Source organism: Gambusia affinis, linkage group LG08 (assembly GCF_019740435.1).
Source record: "Gambusia affinis linkage group LG08, SWU_Gaff_1.0, whole genome shotgun sequence".
In the NCBI taxonomy this organism is placed as follows: Eukaryota; Metazoa; Chordata; class Actinopteri; order Cyprinodontiformes; family Poeciliidae; genus Gambusia; species Gambusia affinis.
Window position 1 is genome coordinate 6,930,063 of NC_057875.1, and position 26,104 is coordinate 6,956,166.

Genomic DNA, 26,104 nt, shown 5'->3' on the forward strand with positions numbered 1-26,104 from the left:
TTCCCTACAGGCAGTTGGAGCTGCTCTCGGACCACAAGGAGAAGTCAGACAAATTAGAAAAAGTGAGCAGCTATAAGATTATTTCAATATCTTTAATTGAGAGGAGACTTGACAGCTTTCATAGGCTGTAAGAGTAAACTCCTCCACTGGGCATGCTCAATCTGGTTTGAAACAGGAGCAGAGAGGCTCGGTGTGAATAACAGGCAGTTTGGGCGTTTTTTGAGGAGGCTCATCGCACCTCTTCATCCTCGATTCTCTTTATTTGATCTGGTGTAGAGATCTGAGAAGAGGACCGTTCTCCCTTTGATCTGACTGGGATATTTTTCATCCTGATCATGCATGAATGACAGCGGTGAAGATCCGCGCTCTGATCCTATCTGCTGAGACAAAGAGAGGCTGTGTGTAGCGGTGGCGTCGCCCGAAGAGCGCGGAGAGGGAGCGGGCTGAGCTGAGCGTGAAGGAGGTGAGTCTGGAGGCAGCTCCGCGTCTCCATCAGACGCTGTCCGCTCACCACCACCGCAGTCACCTTGCTGTGAAAGTCACGAACAACAGGCGACCTGCTGGATTTAATGACCCGATCCAGAAACTGTTGCCGTTTGTGCTTTTTCATACGTGCACATCTCTGATCTGGGAGCAATGTGACGTCCATTCCAAATGTGATTCCATTGGCTGCACTCATTTTGGATGTCGATTCTATACCTTCAGCAGAGCCTGGCAATGTTAAGAGTTTAAAATCAGCCAGGTGCATGTGAGGTGCTGGTAAGGAATACAGGGTAATAGAGGGAATGCATGTCAAACAACGCTGATTTCCTCCCAACTGGTTGCTTTGTGCGTAATTGCTGTGCGCCGTTCTAAAGGTACATCTAGACTGATCTTTGCAATGAGAGGAACTTAGTGGAGAAATGCCTAAGGGACGCGATGGGCCTGAGCGACGACAAGGATCGCATTGTGATAAACGTAGGAGGGATCAGACATCAGACATACCGCAGTACCCTGCGCACCCTACCTGGAACCCGCTTGTCCTGGCTGGCCGAGCCTGATGCGCCCAACCACTTCGACTATGACGCCAAGATCGAGGAGTTCTTCTTCGACCGCCACCCGGGCGTTTTCGCACACATCCTTAATTACTACAGGACGGGTAAACTGCACTGCCCGGCCGACGTCTGTGGGCCGCTGTATGAGGAGGAGCTGGCCTTCTGGGGCATCGATGAGACAGACGTGGAGCCATGCTGCTGGATGACCTATCGACAGCACCGGGAGGCAGAGGAGGCCCTTGATAGTTTCGGCGGAGGGGGTCTGTTAGACCTGGGGAGCGAGGATCCGGAGCCAGAGCAGGAGCATGAGGATGATGATGAGATGACGAGGAGGCTGGCGCAGGGGGATTCACCTGATGTGAGGAGTGGCAGCCTGTGGAGCCGCTGGCAGAAACGGGTCTGGGCTCTGTTCGAGGATCCATACTCTTCAAAATATGCCAGGGTGAGTGTTTTTTTTTCCTTCTCCTTCTTTTTATCATGTTATTGTTGTCCTAGTTTCATCTGAATTGGGTTACAGTGTAATAAGCCAGACAGTCTGCATGCATAATTAATGACTTTCAGATAGGATCGTTCATGTTTCAATGAGCTGCTAAATTTATTTGCTTATTTAAGCTTAAATTATTACTGTGACTCCCACAGGCTCTTTTAAAAATATATTATTTTTTAATGGTCCGGCTTCCCACCCATTACATATTCTATTAGTAAAAAAAAACTCCTGAAATGCTGTTCTGGCTTTTGGCTTTGTTGTGCCATCCCAAGATTATCAGTAGCCCCCAACTGACCACCTTCTTGAAGCGGCCCTGGGTAAATAAAGCCCAATTTTCTACAAGCAGAAATTTGTCTTGATCAGTGGCGTCACGAAAGTGTAGGAGGGTAAGAGGCGTAAAGGGCATCTGTGCCCCCAGGACAGAAAGGGTTGTTTACACTTCTTTCATTCCTGTAATAAAAATAAATATTATATCAGTTTTAAATCCTCAAGTAACCAAATCTCCCCGTTACTCTTATCATGCTAGTAGCATAATAAAATTAACATTTTAAGCTTACAGTTTCGATGTGTCCACCACAAGATTATTAATGCCTCTGTTCCGCCAGTGTGTTTGTTTTCATCAAGTTGAGTTACAATTGTTAAATGATTTTTTGTTTATTAATTTATCAGGCACTTATTTGATTTTTTTTATCATTTAAAAAAGGAAGGGAGTGAGTTACCACATTTAATTATTGCATTTTATATGGTTAAATTCTAATCTTTTATATCTTCATCAGCACTTTATGAATCAATTCATTGTTAATCAATATTTCCTGTGCTCTTCAGTGTTAATGTGTCTGAAACGCTATCTGTTCTTATTTTTAAATTATGGACTTAAAAACAGAGGGAAATCAATCAATCAACTAAACTACATTATTTGTTCATGTATTATTTTAAAGCGTATTTCCTTTTTACCTTGATAATATTCTGCTTCTATTAAAAAGCATGCCACTTCTCAATCAATTACTCATTCCACATTTCCCTGTATGTGACAACCGAATAATAAAACTTATAAAACCCAGATTAAAATTCTGTTATTGTTTAGTTTTAGTGATTTATTGAAAGATGATCAATCCTCTTGCGACATAACTCTGTGGATGTGCCTCTGTTCTTGACAGAACCAGTCAGAACTGTACAAACAACACTTGTTAATTTGCCTTTGCGGTTGTGATGGCACAACAGAAATTGATGAGTTCAGGAGGCTTTTTATGACCTTGCTTTATAATCCCTGGGGTTTCCATAGCAGGTCAAAGAGGTCACAAAGACAGAGCAGAGAGAGAGAACAAAAATATCTTCTGCAGAAAAACGATTTGGATGCAAATCATAGCTTCCATTCTCCTCCAGCAGAGAGATGCAGAACCTCACTGAGCCTCCAACAGGTCTTTAGATTGTTATTTCCAGGACAGAAGGATCCCCAGGTATATAGGTCAGCTCCACATAAGGACACCTGCTCTTTGGCACCAGCCAATTGTTTGTGGCAGACCTCCAAACAAAAATGAGGTTGCTCTTTCAGGTGTCATTATTAGTCTTTGTTACGGGCACTTTTCCATCTGGGCATAATGCCCCACGTTGGTGAAAATGAAATAACAACCAGCTTTTTAGATGCTTCAGAAAGGCCACAGAGCCCCTACAAAGGACCGCTGTGCTGCATGCTGTTTGAACAGCTGTACCAACCTGATAGGAGTAAACAGTCAAGCTGCTTTAAAGGAAGTCTATATTGACAAGTTCTAACCCCTTAGGCTTTGAGCACAGCAGTGTAACCTAACAGTGTGCCATTTACAACATAATCGTTTAATGAAGGGGGAAAAAATTTCTGAATTTCAAATAATTCTAAAACTGTCCTACATTCAACAAAAGCTCTGACAAAAGCAGATCAAAGATTGACAGAGCGCCACCCAAACTGGCAATAAGATTAATTAGATGTGAGCTTCAGAGTTAATTACAGACTCTATTCACAGTGGATCTAAGCCCTTGTCTCTGCATAGTAGGCCTGTGGTTTTTCCAAGACAGGGAGAATTATCAATAAACTGAAAGTCTTTTGTCTTTTCACTTACTGCGCTCCTTCCTTACTGTCAGAGACGGATAATTCAGGGGGCGGCCCAGTAAGATGCAGCGCTTGTTTCTTTGTTTGGAGGGTGGGATATTCAGCAAACTGAATGTTTGGAGGCATTCGCAAATTAAATAACAGAAGCTTATCAGAAAAAAGGCTTCATCACATTAAAGCTTGTTGACTGATATTGTCTACCCAATTTGAGCTGCAAAAATTTTTGCTATTATGAAAAATTTTGGCAGCTGAAGAGATTCAAATAATAAAAAACCCCAGGTTACTTTAAAGGAGAAGGCAGGGTGTTAAATCTGACTTATTATGGAACACAGTGTCGAGGGGGTGGACAAAACAGCATTATGCAATCAGAGAAAACACTAACACTTTTTATTGCTTCAGAACTCTGACACAAATTTCACTTTTAATAACATCAAGAAAAAACTGTGAAGTCCATGACTGGACTGAGCTTTTCTTACATATTTTTTTAACAACTAACATCATAAACTGAATTTAACTGAATCTCATTGGAATGTATATGACTGATTATTAATCTCTCTCTATATTTATATTTACATGGATATGGACTGAAGCATTTGTCTCGCAAAGTTCGCTGAGATTACATTTGTTCTGAATTGATGCTACAAAAACACGACTTAAAATCAACTGAACAAATTATGCAATATTCTACAAATATTTTCAAAGTTGGCTTTTCTATGTGCACAGTCCTGCTGTTGACACAACCTAAATCTGAAGTCAGCACCTAGTGTCCCCCTGAGCTACTATCCTAGTATTTGGAAGGGAAGCAGACTTTCATAAGCAGCAGTGATTTCCTCAGCTCAGTGCAATGATTCGTTGGTGATGAGGATGTTATAATGAGAGCCTGTTTTCCATCTTGTGCTGCGAGTTGGCCTCTCTGTGAATGGATGCTACTGCCAGGGAGAGCAGTGTTTGTTTTGCTCAGCAGAATGCATGCCCAGACCTGCTCCTTTTTTATTCAACTGACACCTTCCCTAAAGTCATTCATTATTTCTTCACACTACTTAATCCCATGCATTAGTTTGAGAGGTACTACAAAGCTTGACTTTGATGCATTTTTATAAGCTAACAAGCAACTATTGATCCCACTTTTGGAACTCATGGAATAGTACTCACTCTCTTCCTGTTTATGCTTCCTGTCCACTCACCTTACTTAAGATGAGGACGCTTATTCCTGCTTTAAGATAACAGTACACCATGAGGAGTAAGACAAACCCTTATTTTGCCACTTAGCTTCTTCCTATTTTCTGTATGTAAACCATTATGTATCTGTTTATTTCTAGTTGTAGTTAGGTATGGTTGATAAATTACATGAGGATAAAGTAATTTAATTTGTTTATGATATTTCCTGAAAGTTTTGTGCTGTATCGTAAAATTCCATCTAAGATTATTCAACCCCACTCCAATGTAGGATTATTAAACTGTACAACCTAGTTGACCTTTGCAGTAAACAAATCAAGTAAAAACAGAGTACGTAGCTCAGGACAAATGAGTATTTTGTAAAGCACATTTTCATTACTATGACCTGCTGTAAACAAACAATAATTCATGGATAGGTGATCTGCGAGACAGATTCTGGCTGCTTTCCTAAAGAATGCTCAATGAAAGACCAGTTCATTGATTGGTTTGTGTGTATGGGCTGCACAGTGGCGCAGTTGGTAGAGCTGTTGCCTTGCAGCAAGAAGGTCCTGGGTTCTATTCCCGGCCTGGGGTTTTTCTGCATGGAGTTTACATGTTCTCTCTGTGCATGGTGGGTTCTCTCCGGGTTCTCCGGCTTCCTCCCACAGTCCAAAAACATGACTGTCAGGTTAATTGGTCTCTCTAAATTATCCCTAGGTGTGAGTGTGTGTGTGAATGGTTGTGTGTCCTGTGTGTCTCTGTGTTGCCCTGCGACAGACTGGCGACCTGTCCAGGGTCTCGCCCGGAACGTAGCTGGAGATAGGAACCAGCAACCCTCCCGACAACATTAGGGACAAGGATGAACAAAAAATGGATGGATGGATGGTTTGTGTGTTATAGCAAACATTTTCAGAGGCTATTCAAACCTTATTTTTCAGTAAGTCAAGCACTGACCACTTCATCTATCTAGTGTTGGTGGACTCTGAAGTATGCTTGGGATAACTGTCTTTTAACCCGACAGTTAAATTTATAGCTAAATAAATAATATTAGATTTATTTACCTATTTATTTATTTATTTATATTTTTCTCCCCACCAGGGGGTCTTTTGTGGGCTCTAGTGTCCCTTATATGACAGTAGGCTGACAGGAAAGGGAGAGAGAGAGGGGGGAAGACATGCGGCAAATGTCACCAGGTCCGGGAATTGAGCCCGCGACGGCCGCGTCGAGGACTAAAGGCTTCCAATTTAGCTATTTAAACTGTTAAAATTTGCTGACTTAAAACACAAATTAGAATTTTGAAAATACACTTCAATTGAAGATGGGGTTAAATAATATTTAGTCCAACTGCTTGTCCATTTAGTTTGATTTTGATCCCGATTTGATCACCAGTTAATCACTCAACTGCACAACACAAAATATTACATATGACATGTGGTGAAAACAAGATAATTAGGCAAAGTCCTTCAAGTAGATATCATTTATGGGAGTCACATAACCGTATTTCTTTCCTGTCAGGACAATATAAAAGAAATAGTCAAGAAGTCATGGATAGCCAAAGCAGGTACAAAATACCCCAAAAGGAGGCCTGATCTGATGCATGTCTTGCAACAGATCAATTTTTTATGCAAAACAGTTGGGTACAAAACAACTAAAAATTAAAAAGTATAAATTGATAAAGAGGTGAATTGACCAACACCTGCTGTAAACCAGCACAGCATGATAGGATGGAGATAACATGAGGAAGACACCACGACAAAAGGCCTCCACTACATACCCCAGAGAGAGCGGTTGTTACGCTCATGTTGTATGCACCAGATCTCTGACAACCTAAATGTGATGAAATCTGAGAATCTAATCAATACATAATGAAGGTTGAAGTACTCTTTACCTATTTACCCATTGTTTTGATTGTTGATTCTATATATTGCATTGTGTTTCTGTGTTTGATATGATGTAAAGCACTTTGAAATGCCTTGCTGCTGAAATGTGCTATTCAAATAAAATTTGATTTGATTTGATTTGATTAGTTGAATTATGGGTTTCTCCCAGCTCTCGTGATTCCCAGGAGCTGGTCCTCAGGACAGTGTGACCTTGTGCAGGGAAGACCTACAGTAGTGGTTGTGATGAAGGGAAAAGACCAGGCTAAAGGTTGAGGGTTAACAAAAACATCCCGTTTGTTACTACTGTTCCAGCTGCTGCAGGTTCTTTATAATTCAGTATATAGGTCATTCATAAAAATGCCATGACCTTGAGACTCAGCATAAGCAAGAGGAGGAACAGGAAGTTTATCCAGATCATCCCCTTAAAGAGAAAAAATAGAGATAACATCAATTGACATCTGGTCATAGTCAAAACAGATATTATTTCATAGATGATAGATTGAGCTGCATTGTGTCCTGCTGAAAACAGTTGCTAACCCATCACGGTTGATTACATTGCCTGTGATACTGTGCTCATTGTCCTCTCTGTCCTCATATCCCTTTGATCTGTTTCCTCTCTCAGTGGATCGCCTTAGCCTCGCTTTTCTTCATTCTGGTGTCTATCACCACCTTCTGTCTGGAGACCCACGAAGCCTTCAACCCGATTGTGAACCGCACTGAGACGGAAGTGTTGGACAATGAAACGGTGGTGAGCACATACCAGGAGACAGAGACAGCGGCCTACCTCACCTACATTGAGGGCGTCTGCGTTGTGTGGTTCACGTTTGAGTTTCTGATGCGAATAACTTTCTGTCCGAACAAATTTGATTTCATTCGGAACGCGCTCAACATCATCGACTTTGTGGCCATCCTGCCCTTCTACCTGGAGGTGAGCCTTAGTGGGCTGTCCTCCAAGGCAGCGAAAGACGTGCTGGGATTCCTGAGAGTTGTCCGCTTTGTGCGGATCCTGCGTATCTTCAAGCTAACCCGTCACTTCGTGGGGCTGCGAGTTCTGGGTCACACTCTGAGGGCCAGCACCAACGAGTTCCTCCTCCTCATTATTTTCCTTGCTCTTGGCGTCCTCATCTTTGCCACAATGATCTACTACGCAGAACGCATTGGAGCCGACCCCAACGACCCGAGAGCCAGTGAGCATACACAGTTCAAGAACATCCCAATCGGATTCTGGTGGGCGGTGGTGACGATGACGACCCTCGGCTACGGAGACATGTACCCTCAGACGACCTTTGGCATGCTGGTTGGAGCCCTGTGCGCCCTGGCAGGTGTGCTGACCATCGCCATGCCTGTACCAGTAATTGTCAACAACTTTGGAATGTACTACTCCCTGGCAATGGCTAAACAGAAACTACCAAAGAAAAAAAACAGGCATATCCCCAGAGCGCCCCAACCAGGCTCCCCTAACTACTGTAAGTCCAGCATCAGCTCCCAGCATCCAAGCCCCATACCCCATGACGACGTGTTTGAGATCAAATTTCAAGGTAAGTAAGAAGCAAAACACAAACTCTCATGTACTGTTGTGGAAGCTGATTGCTCCTATATAGAAATAACAATTTCACTAGTTAGCAGTTTTGCCGTCTGGTCCTGTACTTCAGTCAGCTGCTGACTCAGACATGAGACGAAACAAAAAACACAATTCTGAAAACAGTCAAAGGAATGCAATATGAAATAAAAAGCCCATTTGACTTTTGATAAAAGAAAAAAGAGACCCTGAGTATTCTTGTTATTGATTTTGCACGTCCTAATGCAGTGACTCATACTCTATGTCTCTTAAGACTGAGAGGATGTAGTTGCAATGTTAAGTACAACCATTAGTAGATGCCTGAACAACTTAATGCCCCTCTGGTGATGTCAGTGCTGAGATTTATTGGTCTTTGCCAGAGATGGATTACATCAGCAGTTCAGGGTAAACACCAGACAGCAGCTGCTGTTTACAAAAGTTTTAAGATGCCTTAAACTTTTGTTCAAGGTCTTAAAACTGGTGTCACCACAATAAGCTTTAAGGTACTTTGTTTGTTTCTTATGTGATAGAAAAACACAAATTTACTGCAAAGTGGAAGAAAGTTATGGTTTCTAATAATATTTACAAATAAAAAGAGGAAAAGTTTCTTGTGAAAACATATTCAGTCCCTTTTTCTCTGAAACTGCAAAATAAACCAATCATCTCAGTGAGTACATTTTTGTATAATTTGAGTACAAATACAACTATTTTGCGAGCAACTAGTGTCCCAAACACCAAGCAACACAGCAGACAGATGAAAAAGTTTAAAGCTGGTTTAGGTAATAAGAAGTAACCAAAGCGGTGGGATATTTTTTCCTTCTAAAAAGTATCCAAGAGTACGGAACAACTGCAAACCTACCAGGATATGAGCATGCACTCTAGCTAAAAGGCACACATCTGAGACTTAATGGAAGAGCAAAAAGAAGTGTTTGTTGAAAGAAAGTCCTTTTTGTAGTTTGTAAAAGGGACACAGCAAATGTGTGAACGAATGAGTTCTCCTCAAATAAGACCAAAATTGAGTTTTTAATTTGCCCCAATTTTTTTTTTTATTTTGAGGGGAAAACTATCTCTTGACACAACCTATAAACAGAGTATAAACGGAGTACCCAGAGAGAACCCACGCATGCACAGGGAGAACATGCAAACTCCGTGCAGAAAGACCCTTGGCTGGGAATTGAACCCGGAACCTTCTTGCTGCAAGGCACAGTGCTACCAACTGCGCCACTGTGCAGCCCCAGTTCAATTCAATTTAATGAAATTTAATTTGTCCCCAATGGACAAGTCAAGACATGTTTCAGTGAAATGTTTTAGGGTCAAATATCTTCATGTGCTACAGTAATCCAGTGCATGTTACACTTTCTATATTTAAAATCTTAAAATAAATTGAAAAAAATATGATTTTCATTCATCATAATCTTGTGATACTTTGTGTTTGGTTATTATCAAAAATACTTCTAAACATCACGAAAGTTTCCAATTGGTCAAAATGACGAAAAGTTCAAAGGGTAAAAACCCCTTTGGAAGGCACTGTATACTAACACCATTATTTTGCAGGGTAATTCCTATGTGGACCCTCAGTAGGCCATAGCTAAAACAATGTTGCCCTTAACATCACCGTCTTCCCATTTTTAAAAATGTTGTTCATTATTTTAAGATTCCAAGCTGAACGGCGAAGCGGCTAACGCAGCACTGGCCAACGAAGACTGCCCGCACATAGACCAGGCCATTTCTCCGGAGGAGATCTTCAGCCCCAGCGAGCGAGAGCGGCCCTGCTTCTTGGTCACCACGGCTGAACACCCCAACCACACGGGGGGCAGAGTGAGGAGGGGTACGTACAGTAACAGCCAATCACAGGCCCCCCCGAGACACTGACACCCTGTAGGCAATAGACATGACATGCTCCTTTGTTGCATCAGCTTTTTCCACGCACATCCAAAACACACACACACACACGCACACACATGCACTCACAGCAAACCTCACCACTCACTTTTTCTCAATCATCCTGCTGGAGATTGTACACAATTCCAACCCACACACAGGCACAATCCTCACAAACGTCAAGGATAATCCACATCTACATAAGATATATTTTTTTATACCACGCATAATGTAATGCCCCTATTTATTTACTAGTAAGAAAGCTATTTTTGAGATTTATATGATCTAGAATGTGTCGTATATGGCTAGGAGAGTATATTTCGTGCTACATGTGTATCATGTACGTTTATGTGTTTTAATGATAAGTAATGTGTGGGATTCTGACTTACAAGAACATTCCTCTTGACCATAACGGTGCATGAAGTGTCTTGCTGATGGGTGCTATCAGCATGGTGAAGGAGCACAACACAAAAAGTGAAATATTATTATTAATATCAATATTATTACAGCTTAAGACAATTTAAAATTCTATTTTAAATGATAAAATGTTCAAAACATTCCTCTTTAAAGTGATGTAAGTTTGTGTGCAGTAACTGGCACACAGAATAAAATTCTGCTTGTAGCCAAGTGTAGACCTCCTGCCCACAGTGCCTATTGTTCTGTCTTGTTACAGTGTTCTACTCCAAACCATTCCAGTACCACCCGGTGCATGCTGTTGTACTCCTGATGCACTCAATGCATGGAGAATAATAATCTGTCTCAAGTCTGTGTTGACCTGTTTCTTTGGAGACAAAAACAAGAAAGCAACAGGTGTAGTGTAAAAAGTGAGGAATACCAAAAAAATAATAATAAAAAAAAAATATATATATATATATATAAAAAAGAAAACCTTCTGTCATGGATCCAGTGCTGCAGTGTACTCAGAACGTTCTCTGTTTTCCAACTGAAGGTTGTGAAAAGCCTTGGAGCCTTAACAGCATGTCTGGCATGAGCGGGGATGCCTCTGGAGTGTCCTCAGTGTCCGCCCTGCCCTGCAGCCCACCCTGTCTAATGCAGCACTCACATTCTCCCATCCCATCCATTATGTAGCATGGTTGAGTAGCAGACACAATGCCATTGGAAGGCCAGTCCACAATCCTCCTTCTTATCTCTCCTGTCAGACTTTGCTTTGACACTTCTTGCCTTCGCTCCTGATTTTGTTTTCTTCTCGTTTTTGTTTGTTTTGGTTTTTCTTTTTCCTGGAACAATGTATCTTAACTGTGCTTAAACTTAAGCTTCCCAAGTGATACACTTGGGTGTGTCATCATATCCTAAAGTAGTCAACATTGGCACATGCCACTCTGCATGGGTCACCTGAGCTGCAGACGAAGCACTGTTCTACTGCAGGCTAACTCCTCTTTTTTTCCTGTGTTGACATCATTGCCTGTTGCTCTGTTGCTTTTGATCTCTCATACTCTTCTGCTAATAAGTTTGATCTCATTTGCTTTTGCTTTTTTTGTGTTGAATTTTGTAAAAATATCTATATATTTTTTTTTAATGAGATGTAACACCTGTTGATAGTTTGCTGGAAATTAACTCATTGCTTTGAAACATATCCAAAAGCTGTTAAGGCAAATTGTCAAGTGCTTTGTGTGTTGCAAAGTAGAGACGTTTTCATGCAGAAGTGCAATCCAGACAAGACTCCGTGTTAACTGAGTGGCCATTAAAAATATACATATTTGAACGCAATGTTCACAATGTCCAATGCAATATGGAGATTATGACAATTCCTTTGATGCCAGTGATGGATACATTTAATGTCAACAGAACTAAAACTGTTAATTTGCATGAACTGCATGATAAATCATGTTCAACCAGAAGCTAATTGTAATGCAGTAAGTGTAAGAAAAAAAAAAGAATTTAAAAGCTTCCTAAGCTTTGTCATTCTTATGCATTTCAAGACAGCTTTACAAGAGACTCAGTCATAGCAGAGATTTTTATGTAGCCACCATTCTTTGCCTTTCCCCAACTTTATACATTTATTTTCCTTGTCCTTTGACCAGGGTCTCTAACACAGAGTTGTCTAACTTGAACAAATTTGTCACAAAGCCAACAAATGCTATTTTATATGACAGTGTTTACTGGTAGTTTAGGGTTTTTAAACTCTGTAAATACTCTTTAGCAACTTCTGTTACTGATGTGCTGCTTGACCTGATGCAGGACTCATGAGATATACGGGTGCACCTCAATAAATTAAATAGTTATTTAATTTAAGCCAAAAAGTGAAACTAATTACATCCAGATGTATATATTTCAAGCATTTATTTCTGGAAATAAGACCAATAAAAAAGAGCATTTGAAGAATGAGCCATGTTTTGTCCTTTATAATTATAAGGACTGCTTACAAGACAGTTGTCCAGTAGACAGACATGTAGGGCAAATGCCTAACAAAAAAAGCTGGATCTTCACAGAAGGTTGTGTATTAGAAAAGTTGAAAGAAAAGAAAATCTGTTTTCTTAAATACCCATTTAAAAGGGATATTTACAACAGGCAGGGATGACAGGGATGTGGAGTTTCAACAGACAGGGATGATTTGGGAGCCATGTCATCTGCTGGGTTTTATAGAGTCTAAGTGAGAGTATTTTTCTACCAGGAACTTTTAGAGCACCTCATGGTTCCTTCAGCTGAAAAGCTTTAAAGAAGTGCAGATTTAATTTTCCGGTAGGACGTGGTACCTGTGGTGTTGGATCTGTTGGAAAATTCACCACTTCCAAATCTCACAGAGCAAACTTTTTGCAATACTGGCCTAAATTAAATATTGGGTTAGATTTACCTGCTCGGCAATAAATTAAACATTTAATATCCTAATTTAATGAACAATTTAGTTTGAATTTTAGAGGAAGTGATCTGTTAAGCATTGCAATCCTTAAACATAAGGATCTTGCACATGTTCTTCAGTGACACAATTTGTGGTGTAATAAAAATATTTTCATCTATTCTTAGCAATCAGAGCATGATATGGGTCACTACTTTTGTATTTGGTTAAATACATGGACCCAAGTCAGTTTTTGACTGAAGGTTGTTGGGATTAGTTATAGTGGTGAATGGTACCAAGAAGAACCTACAGTGTATTGGTGAGAGACACCTGGCCCAACATGCTTCTAAAGCCATCAGGGTTTCCTTATTACCTCAGCAGTGGGTCGCCTCCATGCCCCAATGCGTTGATGCAAACGTTCTTGCAAAAGGAACCGAAGTGTTAAGTGAGTATTTTCAGTTGACAGTTATAAAAATAATTTTTTTATTGGTCTTTTTTGATATTCAGATTTTCTAAGAAACTTAAACTTAGTTTACTAATAGATATAAATTGTATTTCATTAAAAGGAAGTTAAATAAATGCTTGTAAAGATATAGTTTTGTGTGTAATTAATACATACATATATTTCACTTTTGAATTCAATTACTGAAAAGTATTTATTAAGATGTGCCTGTAAAACAATGGTGCCTTCATATCAAGTAAAGCAGAGAATAAGTCAATAAGAAATTGACACGTTATTAAGCAAATGTTCCCAGTGTAGCATCATTATGCCACTTTATTTCCTAAATAGGCACTTTTAGCTCCACCCTGATACTCTTAATCAAATTAATGTCCTCTTTGGTTATTATTGTTACACACCAGTGATATTAAAACTTAACATTCAGCACCAAGCAAAAAAAAAAAAAAGATATGCTGGAAAAAAAGATGAAGGAAAAAGTTATTTTATACTTCTCAGATCTTGTTGTATATTAAAGCACAAAATAAAAGGGGACCAAGCAGCTCTACAGAGCCAAAATGTCTCAAGTTACAATCAGATATCACAAGGAATCCTGCTGTGTTTGTCTACTGATCAATACTCCTACATGTATTGATACCGTCCCAACATTTATGCACAAGTCTTTTCAGGGCACTTTATTAAATTCTATGTAGAGCAATCAGTAATGTTTATTTCTGTAAGAAAAAAGAAGACATGGTAGTTATAAGAAGTCATCCAACTTTTGTTTCTATTCTGAATTGAGCATTGTTTCACATTTTGAGTCATGTCTCGTGGTAATTGATGAACGTTCTATGCTTAAAAAATATCTGTGTAGATTTGATGTGAAGAGATGCAGGTGAATTTTATGGTCATGCAATTCAAATGCTGGGTAGGGGGAAACATGATGTGGGTCTATTTGGGGAAAGGTAAATGCATGTATTTTACATTTATGCAAAAGAAAAAGCATTCAAATAAAACATGTAAATACAAGTCGTTGCATGAAATAAATTTTATACACAACAAGCATTCAGACTTTGTTTTTTGTTTTTTTCAGCAGCACATGCATACGTACATCTTTCCTTTCCCACTGGCTTTACCGCTAAGGTTTCCAACTGCGGATTGATGTTCTGACTATGTGTAAAGAGAGCTGAAAATCAATAAATAAAGACAAAAAAAAATGGAGTGACTGTGAGAGCATGATGGAAAATACCCAAACGCATGACAATGACCCAACTACTCTACATCGAGCTGTAGAACGTGGCATGATTGGGCATGTTCGTTATTAACCGACTTCAAAGTCCAACCGATGCACTCAGACGGTCCGTTTTGGTGTCTGACGCCTTGGCTGAAGCATGGGAACGCATGGTAAACCCACGGTTTACCATGAGGAACTAACGGAGCACATTTTCTTTACTCTCCATCATCGCCATCATTTCCACCATTTTACATAGATTTGTGTAATAATTTATTTTTATTATTGTTTTTTTTTATATGTTTATAGAGAACCAACGACAGCACCGGAGCAGACAACCAACAGAGTCAGTTTGTGTTATGAACCATGGTGTACCAACCACTATGTGTATGACCCATAATGACCCATCACCCACTTGATAGTGCTGTAGCATTTTTTTATGTGTGTATAACTTAGCATTTTTAAATGGGTGTGACAGTGACAACCTGTACATCACAAACTCAGCATAGATGTAGCACTGAGGAAGTTTTGTTGTCAAGCCTTATGTAGCTCAGTATCTGTGACTGGTTACTGTGTTGTAATTTGTGTGCCTATTTTTCGCTGTGTGCCAGTGCTGTAAATATGCTTTGTGTGTGCTGAATTTGTGCGTTCCAATGTTTTTGAGTGACCATCAAATATCTGTGTGCTGCTTCTGTTGAAAGAAAAAAAAAAAGTTGCTCCAGATTTAAGTCACACCCGTGTCAGAAAAAACAAACAAACAAAAAAAAAAACCCTATCAATTGTCATGTCAGCCAGACTTAACAGTTGAAAAGAAATAATGAACTTTGCACTGTCATGGTCATGTCTTTGTAGGGTTTTGCACTGTTTTGCACCAGTGAATTTTTAACATTGCTTTGATATATTTTCAGCCATCAAAAAATTATATTCACAAGAAACCACTGTTGTTTTCTAAAAGCATCACTATAACCTTGATAAAATGACGCATTAGGATTGCAAGCTCTGGTGTAAGGAATTGAAAGTACTTAAGACCGAAGTATTATAGTTGTACAAGTTTAAAAGACAAAGACAGCCTGTTTGAAGTGCCTTAAAAAAGTATGCATACCCTTTAAACGTCGCATTTTGCCTTGTTGCAACCAGAAACGACAGTGTAAGTAATTAGAATTTTGAAAGACATAAAGTCAGTCCTGACTTTGACTAGGCCATTCTAACTCAAGGTGCTGTGATTGAAACCATTCCATTGCATTTGTTAGAGGAAGGAAGGTGAACCTCCACCACAATTCCAAACTAACTCTGACCACTTTGCCCCTGCTAAATACTAAAGTATCCCCACGCCATAATGCTGCCACCACTGTCTTTCATGGTGGGTAAGGTGTGTGTATGGATTTTTCCAGTATTAATTTTCAGCAACAGCTTTTTAAATGTAACCAGGGACTTCAGTTTTAGTCTCATCTTACCTTAGAACCTTTTTCTACATATTTGCTCAGAAAGAGATTCTCACATTACAATCTTAAGTAAAAATATAACACTTTTACAGTATCACACAAAAATGTACATTATTATTGAAATGCCTAGTATTTGACAAAAACAAATAATTTCAAAATTGTAAAAGTGGTTCAACATAAATAAAGCCTCTTATTTATTCATAACTATTTTGATTTTGATACAGACTAAAATTCTGAACAAAATTATAAATTTGTAAGGCCTTAGTAAATTTAATCACTGTTTTAAAGTTCTTAGTGTTCAGAATAATTAACTTTTTTTTCTCATCCTGTTCCTTACAGAAAAACCCTGAGAGCATAACAAGCTGTTACCCATCCTGCTGACAGACGGCAGTTTTAAAGCAGTGCTACTTTAAAGCAACAAGTGGGGCCGCCGTTTTATGTCCCACAAAGAAAGAGGAAAATCTGGTCCCAGGAAACTTCTTTCAAAAAAGTCTCTTGACTGTAATAAAATTAAAGTAGCTTTAAAACAATAATATTTTTATTGTCTGGTATCGTTTGATACGTAATAGAGTCTTATCTACTCCCAAACATGGTTTACGGCAGGCTGCAAACAGAACTTGTTAATTTATTTCAATAGTGCCTTTTGTCATGGGAATCTTCAATAAAGGCCAACTTAATAGTTGTTCTGTCGAGACATTCCTTAGCTGAGATGTGGATCTCTGCAGCTCCTCCAGAGATGCCACAGGCCTCTTGCTTTTTTGATTAATGCTCTCTCTTTTGGCCTGTCAGCTTAGCAAGGGCAGGCGTGTCTTGTTCAGTTTGTAGTTGTGGCGTACTTTTTCTTGTTCTAGATGACAGACTAGACTTTGTTCTCTGCGTTTGCTTTAAGTTTCTTTACTACATCATCCCTGAACTCTACAGTTTGTTCCTTGACCTTTATATTAATGTTTGCTTGCTGATGCCATCTAAAAACCCTTCGGGGCCTTCAAAGCTCTATTTATACTACAATAAAATTAGATATGAATAATTTATTTGCTTCTGAAGGCAATTGGACCCAGAAAATTTCATTTAGAGACAACAGAGTAAGGTAAAGTACAAATTCTTGCCAAACTTTTTAAATTTATATTTATAAAAATATGTTGCGTTCCCTTCAAAATTAGGTGATAAATTTGCCTTATTACATAAAAAAACCTTTATGTTTGTGGTTGTAACATGACATGAAAACGTTTAAGGAGTGCACACTTTTTACGGCGCTGTAGGATGTACAACTTTGCCATTACATCACGTTAATGTTATGTAGTGCAGCTGTGATTTAATTGACAATCGTGTAGAATTATTTTTGTTTCTTGTACACATATGTGCATACAGATAGTAATATGTAATACCAACAAAGGCCAAACTGTTATCAACTTGGACAAGTGCCTCTAATATGCAAATTATTCTTCTCATTTAGGGGAATTACAGTGCATGACTACCTAAAGCACATTTTAATTTAAAAGTCACCAGCCATTGAAATTTATGCTCAAAATTACAGATGCAATAAGGAGCCCTGTATGGATCAACCTCTACAGTAAAGCAATGAGCATACCTCTTAAAAAAAAGCCTCAAAGGACCACCATTTGAGCATAAAGGGTTTATTCAATGTTTATGTGGAAAAGTTTGTGAAAAGGGACCAACTTCTTACCAAACAACTGCAAACACACTGCCAACAATCTCTTGAGATCTGAGTGAAGTCAGTTGAATCTGCCAAAAATAGCAAGCTGCAGGCTGGATGGGTACAAATAGGAGAACAGTATGTTGGTCAACGTTTAACAACAGAGAAAAAAAGGAAAGAAAAGAAGGCAATGGTTATTGTATAAAGAGAACCAACATGACAAATATGGCAACTAATGTGTGCTACTTAGTGAGACCTTAGAGTGTGTGTTTTTGAACACCATGCATTTTGTGGCTACTTAGTGAGGTGTTGAGTGATCATTTTTATTGGTTTGTTGTTTAGGGATTTTTGTTTTGTGTGTTTTTTGACCAATATAGTTCAGACTTGTACAGAAATAGTGATAAATAAAAAACACAGAAATAATCAGTATTCAGTGAGTGTTGATTTATTTTTACTTTTTTTAGCCATCTGAAGTAAAAAAAATAAATAAATAAAATACAATTTTCCACTAATACACTTATGCAAATCAACAAACAGATGACTAAAAAAAAGATTCAATATAAATCAAGCCTATGATAAACAGAAAAATTGGTATGATAAATATGAAATGTAACAAGCAGATTTTTGGAGGCAAAAATTGCAGAGACCGATTTTATCAATCAATCAATCAATCAATAATTCAGAGACTGGAACTGGCTAACCTGTTCTTGATTAGCAGATTACATACTGAATAATATTTACCTAATCATTAACTGTATCCAAATTGAAAAACACTCTTCATCCTTTTTGATCCATAAATACAATCCACCAGCATAGACTCTTAATACACTTTTTTGGAGTTAAAAAAAATTTGATTATGGTCTTATGTGGTTTGATGCATAAATAGTGATGATCTGGTCATTTCTTCCATTTATGCTGGATGCAAAGCAATGCACTATCACATTACATGTTGTTTGTTTATGCATTTACTGATTAATGTGCAAATATTTGGTGACTTAGGTTGACAAAGTTTTATTTCACTAACTTAGGCTGCTCTGGCTTGCAAGTATATCACCTTTATGTAGATGACCAAATTTCAACAATGGGAAGTGCAACAGAGGTTTGTAAATATTCACTGCACTTCAGTCATGGGCAGGTTTCTGTCACAGAAAAACACAACAAAACATTGAAATAGAACTGTGACGAGATGTTCTTCCACTGGGGGGAAAGAGAAACAGCTGATTTGAGTCAGAATAATTAAAATTTACATATTTATAATGTTGAGTGTGCCTCTATTCAAATTGCCAACTGCTTCATAAATCCCTGTTTATTAAGATTTTTTTTTTTACCAAAATGTGTTAAAAATGTGTTGTTTTGTTTTGATTCAAAAGGAGCTCAGAGTGGGTAATTTACCAAAAACATTTTATTTTTATTTTTATTCAAACCAAGGCTGTTCAAAGTCACTACTAAAGGACTGTTTTCCTGAAGACCTTAAACGTCTTCCTAGTTTAAGATGTCTCAACCGAATAAATGAGTTTTTAGCAGGCACCTCTAGATATTGATGCAATGCTTAGGAAATGCATTCTAAACATGCAGGACACCAGACTACCACAGGATAGGACATCTAGAAAATGACCTGCATTTTCTGCAGTAAAATGCAGACCAGTACTTAACTTTGAGGAGATTTACATTTAAGACTGCAGAAATCCTGGTTACAATCATTTAATAAAAAATAAAATAAAGGGTGAAAATCTGAATTAGCAGGTCAGAATTCAGAGAAAAACTGAAATCTGTACCAGTCAGTAATCTCTAAAAAACGATCAGAGTGATAGAACCACCATAACAGTCAACTTCCTGCATGATTTAGAGCTGCTTTGACATGACAAATGAATTTAGACAACCATTTGTTCAACGTAAAAAAAAGTACAGCGTCTTCCAAACCATAAAAAGCTGTGTTCAACTACACCAATCATGAAAACTTTATCAAGTAGCGGAGGTAGTTTTTTAAAATGCAAAACCTATTACTCAGTGAAAGGGGAACTTTGCTTGTGCTCCAGTTCTTCCCAAGCGTGGACACAATTCTGTGTTAAACTCGTCGTCACACCACACACTGCCATTGAATGTCCAGCACCACAGCCAATGACAACAGGCCTGAGATCAGAAACGAGCCGAGGATGAAAGACATCAGCCTGTGAACCGTCCCCACACATCCCGTGCTCGTTCCAGCCCCACGACAGCAGGCACTCCCCTGAAAACAGAGAGAGAGCCGCGTGTGGTCAGTGACAGGAGGACACAGAGGGGAAAGGCTAAAATTAGACACCAACAGAGAATAAAAAAAAAATAATTAAAAAAGAAAACAGGCGGGCTATACAAAGAGAAACGCACATCACACAAACACGCACGTACAGAGCTTCTCTGATCTCCAAATGCTGACACTTGGTCTGCAATAAAAGCCTCCCTTGCTCTTCACAGCTGGAGCGCTCATCAGTGGGTGTGGTCAGGTCTGCATCACTGAGGAGACACGTGCCATGGCAACACAGTTACCTAATAGGTTCCGTTGTCGTGGCAACAGAAGCGAGCTTGCTTTCTCAAGGGTAGCACGTCTTGGAGCGCTTGCCGTTCGCTGCAGTTGTGTGTGTGTGTCTTTCACGCCATGTTTTTCATTTGTTCCGTCGACTGGTCTCTTCGTCTTTCTGTGTTTTGTCACTGAAGAATCCGATTTGGCTTTTTCTAACAGGCGCATTGTGCTTTGACCAGTTAACAGGGCAGGATAACTCACCAGCAGCTTATGTCAGTGTGACACTGCCAAATATGGCTGCAGAAGCACTTGTAGTCGTGCCTTTAAGACGGTGCATGGATGCATAAGTAGAGCGCATTTAGCATGTCTTAGAGTTTATAGGTGCTGAAGGCGACGTATTAGCGGACGTCATGTGCTGAAGTGTCACAGTGAGGAAAATAAAACCTCATCTCCCTGCTTAATTCATGGACGCACTGACGAGAGGACAGCACATCAGTGTTTCCATGGCAACAAAGTGTCTGCACAGTATTCTGCGCAACATAAGAATAAAAAAAATATATAAAAAAAAACTCAAACCGTGAGCCACTTTCAAGTGAACAAATCTGGCCACTGGTTTTCATTTTTGGCACTTTAGAAATTTAACAGTGACACAGCACCACAGCTGCACCTTTTCTAGCCAAAGCTGCATGAGTCCATAGAGGTAAAGATATACTATACCTAATAGTATCTTAAGTAGTCATTTTAAGCGTAGGTAATCACTGAAATTTTTCCTCAGATTGGACGAGCTGTGCCCACAGAGTCTTTGGCCTATCGCCAACCTCTGACCAACGATGACGATGTTTCATACATGGAGACCTCTCGCTCAGGTGCAAATGGGCATGGGTTTGAGCAGGCAACAGATACAAACAGCATGCAATGCTCTCTATTCTCTTCCGCCTGACCTACTTCAGCACCAGAAATAGCAGCACTCAGGTCTGGGCTTCCAATCCTGGTTTGCTATTTCATTTCTCCTGCCACCACGCTTAAGACAGGAGGAAGAAGAAGAAGGAAAAAAAAGATCACGAAGAGTCGGAGGTTCACACAAGTTCTTCTTCTACATGTTATGCTTTCTCATTCCTCTGAAAGAACTTCACAAAGTACAGAGCAGAACTTTCTCACATCAGTGATTACTATGGACAGCCGTAACAATGTGCTAAACCTCGCCCATGCTTGTTATTTTTACATTTGTTGAGAAAGTTGACAGCTGGTCGAGTGGATGTTTGCAGCAACACCGGCGACATTCAAGTCTCCTTTCTAATGGAATCTTGAAGTTCCATTTCTGAGTTGTTCTGTGGTATTTTCATTCATGCTGATGTAAAAAAAAACTGGGTCAGTGTTTAAAATTTAATGTGAAGGATTTTACAGCCAAAATGTTTCTTATTGCTTGCTGAAACTATGGCAAAGTAGGGGAGGTTTGTGAAGCATGTACAATACAGAGGCATCAAAGTGTCTTAAAAAAGTTAATTTATGCAAGTGATTCAATTAAAAATGTGAAGATTCATTACTTAGATTGTTTTTTGCTAATGTTGATGATTGCAGCTTCCAGTTTAATGTTAAACCCAAGATTCAGTTTGTGAGAAAAAATAAAATGTAGATTTTTGTCACAGGAATTAATGTTATTTCCATTAAAAAGTAGGGTAAGCCACAAAAGGTCATTCCTAAAGAAGCTCTTGTTAAAGGTTTGGTGGAAGGAAAGATTGCGGCAGAGAAATCAGAACAAGCAGCAGAGAAAACCGCAGCCATAAGAGGATTGTAAAGCACAGCCCATTCAAGAGTTTGGGGGAGATTTACAAGGCGTGGACTGCAGCTGGCGTCACAGCTTCAGGAGCCACAGCACATACAGACGTAAGGACTCTAGTTACAAACGTTGCACTCCTTCTTTTAAGACCCTCCTGAACCAAAAACAGCATCAGAAGCATCATACCTGAAGAAAAAGGACTAGACTGCTGATTGCTGGTCCAAAAGTCCCCATTTCAAATGAAAGTAAATTTTAAAATTAATTTAGACGTCAAGGTGTCTTTTTTTAATTAGTGGTTACAAGAGGCTGTTTTTGTTTACATTCATTTGTGTGGACTGAAGGAAATTGCTCTCATAAAAGTTGCCTGTAAACGTGTGTGCGTGTGCGTGTGTGTGCGTGGGCGTGTGTGTGTGTGTGTGGTTAATATCGTTTGGGTAATTGCCTCTGTCAATGATATCCATCTATCTATGCTGTAATTACTTCTTGATGAAAGGCCACGAAGCAAAGTACTGACCCCAAAAAATCTCTGCTGCTTAACCGAGATGAATTTTTTTTACACTGCTGTTTGACTCTAATGTATTAGGTAGGTCTCATACTAATTCTTTAATCCCGTAGAAAGAATGGGTTGGAAAAGGTTCTGCTCACCTTTGTGTCTATGTTATCCTTTATGCAGTCATGTCGGTTCAGCAGAGACGTCTCGTGTTTCAGCCACAGAAACCAATAAAGCTATTTTCTGACATGGGATACGCAACTTTAATGGCTTTGTGAATCTGTTAAAGTGCCGGCTTTCAGTCATTTAGACACAAAATGATATTTCCAGCAGGGCTACACGTCATCATTCAAATCCTTGACAGAATGAGGCTTGGTGTCTGTAACCTGATGATTTACAACGTGGAAAATGAGAACTGAACATGTCAATATTTTTCTTTCTAACTATGTTCACACCAGATGTTGCCAACATCTGAAGAAATCCACATAAGTAAAAAAATCACCAATAAATCCATAAATTAAGTTCAGTGTAATACTATGGAATGGGATGCATTACTTGGTAGGAAAGCCTTTATTGGTAATAATAATAATATCATTGTATTAAAGTCAAAATTTTAGACCATTCTACACTGCAAAAACACAAACTCTTACAGTATAATTTTGGTCAAAGTTTGTAGTGCAAATATATTAGCAGACTTGAAAAAGGACAAACTGATTTACAAGTAACTTTTCAGAAAGAAATATGAGCTTGTTTTAATATTGGAAATATTGGAATACAAGACATTTTCCAAAATTATGATATAGATCTTATAACATAGGACAAAACTATGAGATATAGTTTTGTAGTGATCACTGTCTTGAAATATCCACTCATTTCCTCTTTTGATAAATGACCACATAAATGGTAATTTATATGGTCATAATCATTATAAATGTTCTCAGTCTACTATAGTTAATCCTTTCCTTTAAAGTTTCCAGCAGAGTTGTAAAAAAAAATGTTTTACAGAACAAAAATTTCAGAAACAAATCTGAACTGTTTGAATGAAAACATGCTCACCTACAATGGCAAGGTTGTGTTCAGATCCACATACAATCTGTAAAGAAAAAAATAAATACAGTTAAAATAAACAGGTCAGGTTTAACTTTAAAACCAGGTACAGATAGTATCACTGACTATCTCTTCTTCAAGCCAGCTGTTAGTGAGCGGGAAATTTTTGTCAGCAAGAGAACATTTTGCTGGCTTTCTATTATTAGAGCGATCTGTACGGCTATTTCACTGCTTTTTTGGTCTGTGATGCCTTAAATCAACGATTTCGAAATCTACAATAAAAGCAAATCATTTAAAACAGTGGTCCCCAACCTTTTTAGTACAGCGGACCGGTCAAACCTTCGAAAATTTTCTGCGGAAAAATTTACCGCAGAAAATTGGGGCTGGGGGGGCGTTATAAGGATCGAGACCGATGGCGTTGTTTCTTACTCATTCTGCTGCATGTTAGCGCGCAAGACGCTTTAATTATTGCCCAGCTCTACTGAAACCACAGAAATATCTAGAGCCACTGTGCTAAGTTAGATGCATGGAAATATATGCAACAAAAACTGATAACGTTGATTTTTTTATTTTTTTTTTAAGATTTGTTGAATTTATAAACAGTTTTGCACTTTATATTATAAGAAAATTGTAATGGAAAGATTTGCCTAATAACCTTCATCACACAATTCAAATAAGAGTTAATGCTGTCATTTCATAGCTATACTGCTGAAACCAAATCTTTGCAGATCGAACACCTTTTTTCTCTCCTCCCTGTTAGCAGCACTGACTGTTGAAGAAATGTGTTAAAGATATTTATATTTATATGGTAATTACCTAATGCTGCGCTGCTGATCCAGTCCTGTGTTTGTAGCAGAGACTGAACTGCATTGAGAGGCTCTGTTTTGGATAAAATCTACACCTTAGGCAACACATAAAAACAAATATTGATTCCTGAGCAATTTGCTTCTCTTTGTATGTTTTTGGGTCTCATAATTCAGTGTGTCAGTTTTTAAAGGGCTTAAAAAGGGGAGGCGAGGCTAAAAGATTTATGGGTCACTCAGCTATTTCATCTCGCTTTTCATTATGCGTATAGACAGAGACACACAAAAGGTAATCCCTGTTTGGCACGGGTCAGTGCAGCTACAACAATCTGTACTCAGCGGAGGAAGGATCAAGCATTTACCCTTGCCCGTCCCTGACATCAACTTTATTGACAAAGCCTTCCAGCAGCCATTCAGACCGCAGGTTAACTGCTGCAGCCCTGATTCTCACCATCAATTGCTCTTATGGGAGAGGAGATGTTTACCTTCATTAAGCAGTTGTCCTCCTCCCGATGCATAAATAATGACCTCCATCTTTTCTATGGACAAAATCACTATGAATTTTCCCTTGACATTAACAACAGCAACTGTTTTTTTATTTGGCCGTCTGGTGCCCCCTGCTGGACTGCTGTTGATATTTCAAATCTAATTTGTCGAATACAATACAAAACTGAGACTCTCAACAGTGAAGTCTTAAATTTAGGTCATTTAGGCAGACACAAAAACAATTAGATGCTGCAGAATGTATCTCACCTGAGTTGCTCCGTAGAGGGATGTAACTTCAAGAGGGGTGCAATCCTTCCTGATTCCCATCAACATCTCTGCGTTCTCACTGACAGAGGTTGATCGACCAAGCTGTCCATAATCTCCTCTCCCCCATGTGAATACTCTGCCTCTCTCTGTGAAATAATTTAATATTTTACTTATCTTTTATCTGAAATGCAATGAAAAGCTCGGATTTGTATCCTTTTGAGATGCTGAAGGGTGACTTGAAATGTTCTGAACATACAAGGAACCCTGCTAAAATCTCAAAATGTATCAAACTTCAAGCACTAGCTATCAGGAAGTAGAGTGTCCGAATAATTTCCTCGGCTCAAAAACACTTTATTGTTCATATCTTTTAAAACAAGGTTTATCTATAATTAAATCCCTTTTTCTCCCAGAGAGAAAAGAAATGAGATAAGACTTTGATATATGAAGTGAATATTTAATGGACTGTCCTGTTTTTTTCCACATGACTGTAGCTAAAACATAGCAGGTCTCCAAGCTATCCTGTTCCTGGTGAGTATCTCAGTCACAAGCTGAACTTCTACACCTTTTGTACCTGTTTGAGCAACAACGTGCGTCCAGCCGCTGCACACACCCATAACCTTCTCTCCCCTCAGCAGAGATCGATTCAGCAGAGTGGGAGAGGGCAGAAAGGACTCTGCTGTAGCCAGCTGGCCATGTTTATTGCTTCCCCACAGGAATAATTCACCTTCTTCTGCAAAAGACCCCCACAAACAACAAAGGCAGAGCAGCAACTGAATAATTTGTCAACTAACTCCAGGACAGATGCGAGGTCAGGCTCAGCATATGAGAACAAAGTCACACACATCCTATCATGAATGACTGATTATCAGACGGGGACACACAGAGATAAACTCTATACCAAATTAAGTGAACTGGCATCACACTTACTGAGAGTTTTGTTAACCTATGGTGCTATGTACGATTCAAACCTCAGAACTGAAGCTAAGACAGAATTCTTTTACATAAAGAATGTTGATAAAATGTCTTTCTCTCCCAATCCAATGCAGTGACTTTTATGACCTGCAGAAAAATATATTGTAAAACTCTTTCTTCTAGTCTTTAA

The 26,104-nt window shown here is 39.0% G+C and overlaps 2 protein-coding genes across 8 annotated transcripts in view; one reads left to right on the forward strand and one right to left on the reverse strand.

Annotated features, from left to right (window-relative positions):
- kcnc1b (potassium voltage-gated channel, Shaw-related subfamily, member 1b) lies at window positions 1-21,030 on the forward strand. 4 transcript variants are annotated; one of them, XM_044124416.1, is made up of 5 exons: window positions 1-1,476; window positions 7,262-8,177; window positions 9,852-10,025; window positions 14,849-14,885; window positions 20,908-21,030. In XM_044124416.1, exons 1-5 carry the CDS (start codon window positions 919-921, stop codon window positions 20,954-20,956), a joined length of 1,734 nt encoding a protein of 577 aa, XP_043980351.1. In that variant the 5' UTR covers window positions 1-918; the 3' UTR covers window positions 20,957-21,030. The 4 variants fall into 4 exon arrangements, with proteins under 4 accessions (XP_043980351.1, XP_043980352.1, XP_043980350.1 ...); XM_044124417.1 differs by lacking the exon at window positions 14,849-14,885 and having other exon boundaries at window positions 20,908-20,974; XM_044124415.1 differs by lacking the exon at window positions 20,908-21,030 and having other exon boundaries at window positions 14,849-17,794.
- Window positions 19,020-26,104, reverse strand: part of sergef (secretion regulating guanine nucleotide exchange factor) — a 17,126-nt gene continuing 10,041 nt past the window's right edge. For 2 of the 4 annotated variants that reach the window (XM_044124432.1, XM_044124433.1), the window contains exons 8-11: window positions 25,574-25,732; window positions 25,003-25,148; window positions 23,456-23,492; window positions 19,020-19,862 (exon numbers count right to left, since the gene is read on the reverse strand). In XM_044124432.1, the coding sequence (XP_043980367.1) occupies window positions 19,636-19,862; window positions 23,456-23,492; window positions 25,003-25,148; window positions 25,574-25,732 (569 nt within the window). In that variant the 3' untranslated portion in view covers window positions 19,020-19,635. Of the gene's footprint in view, window positions 22,786-23,455; window positions 23,493-25,002; window positions 25,149-25,573; window positions 25,733-26,104 lie in introns of all 4 variants that reach the window. The other 2 variants (XM_044124435.1, XM_044124434.1) reach the window with 2 other exon arrangements.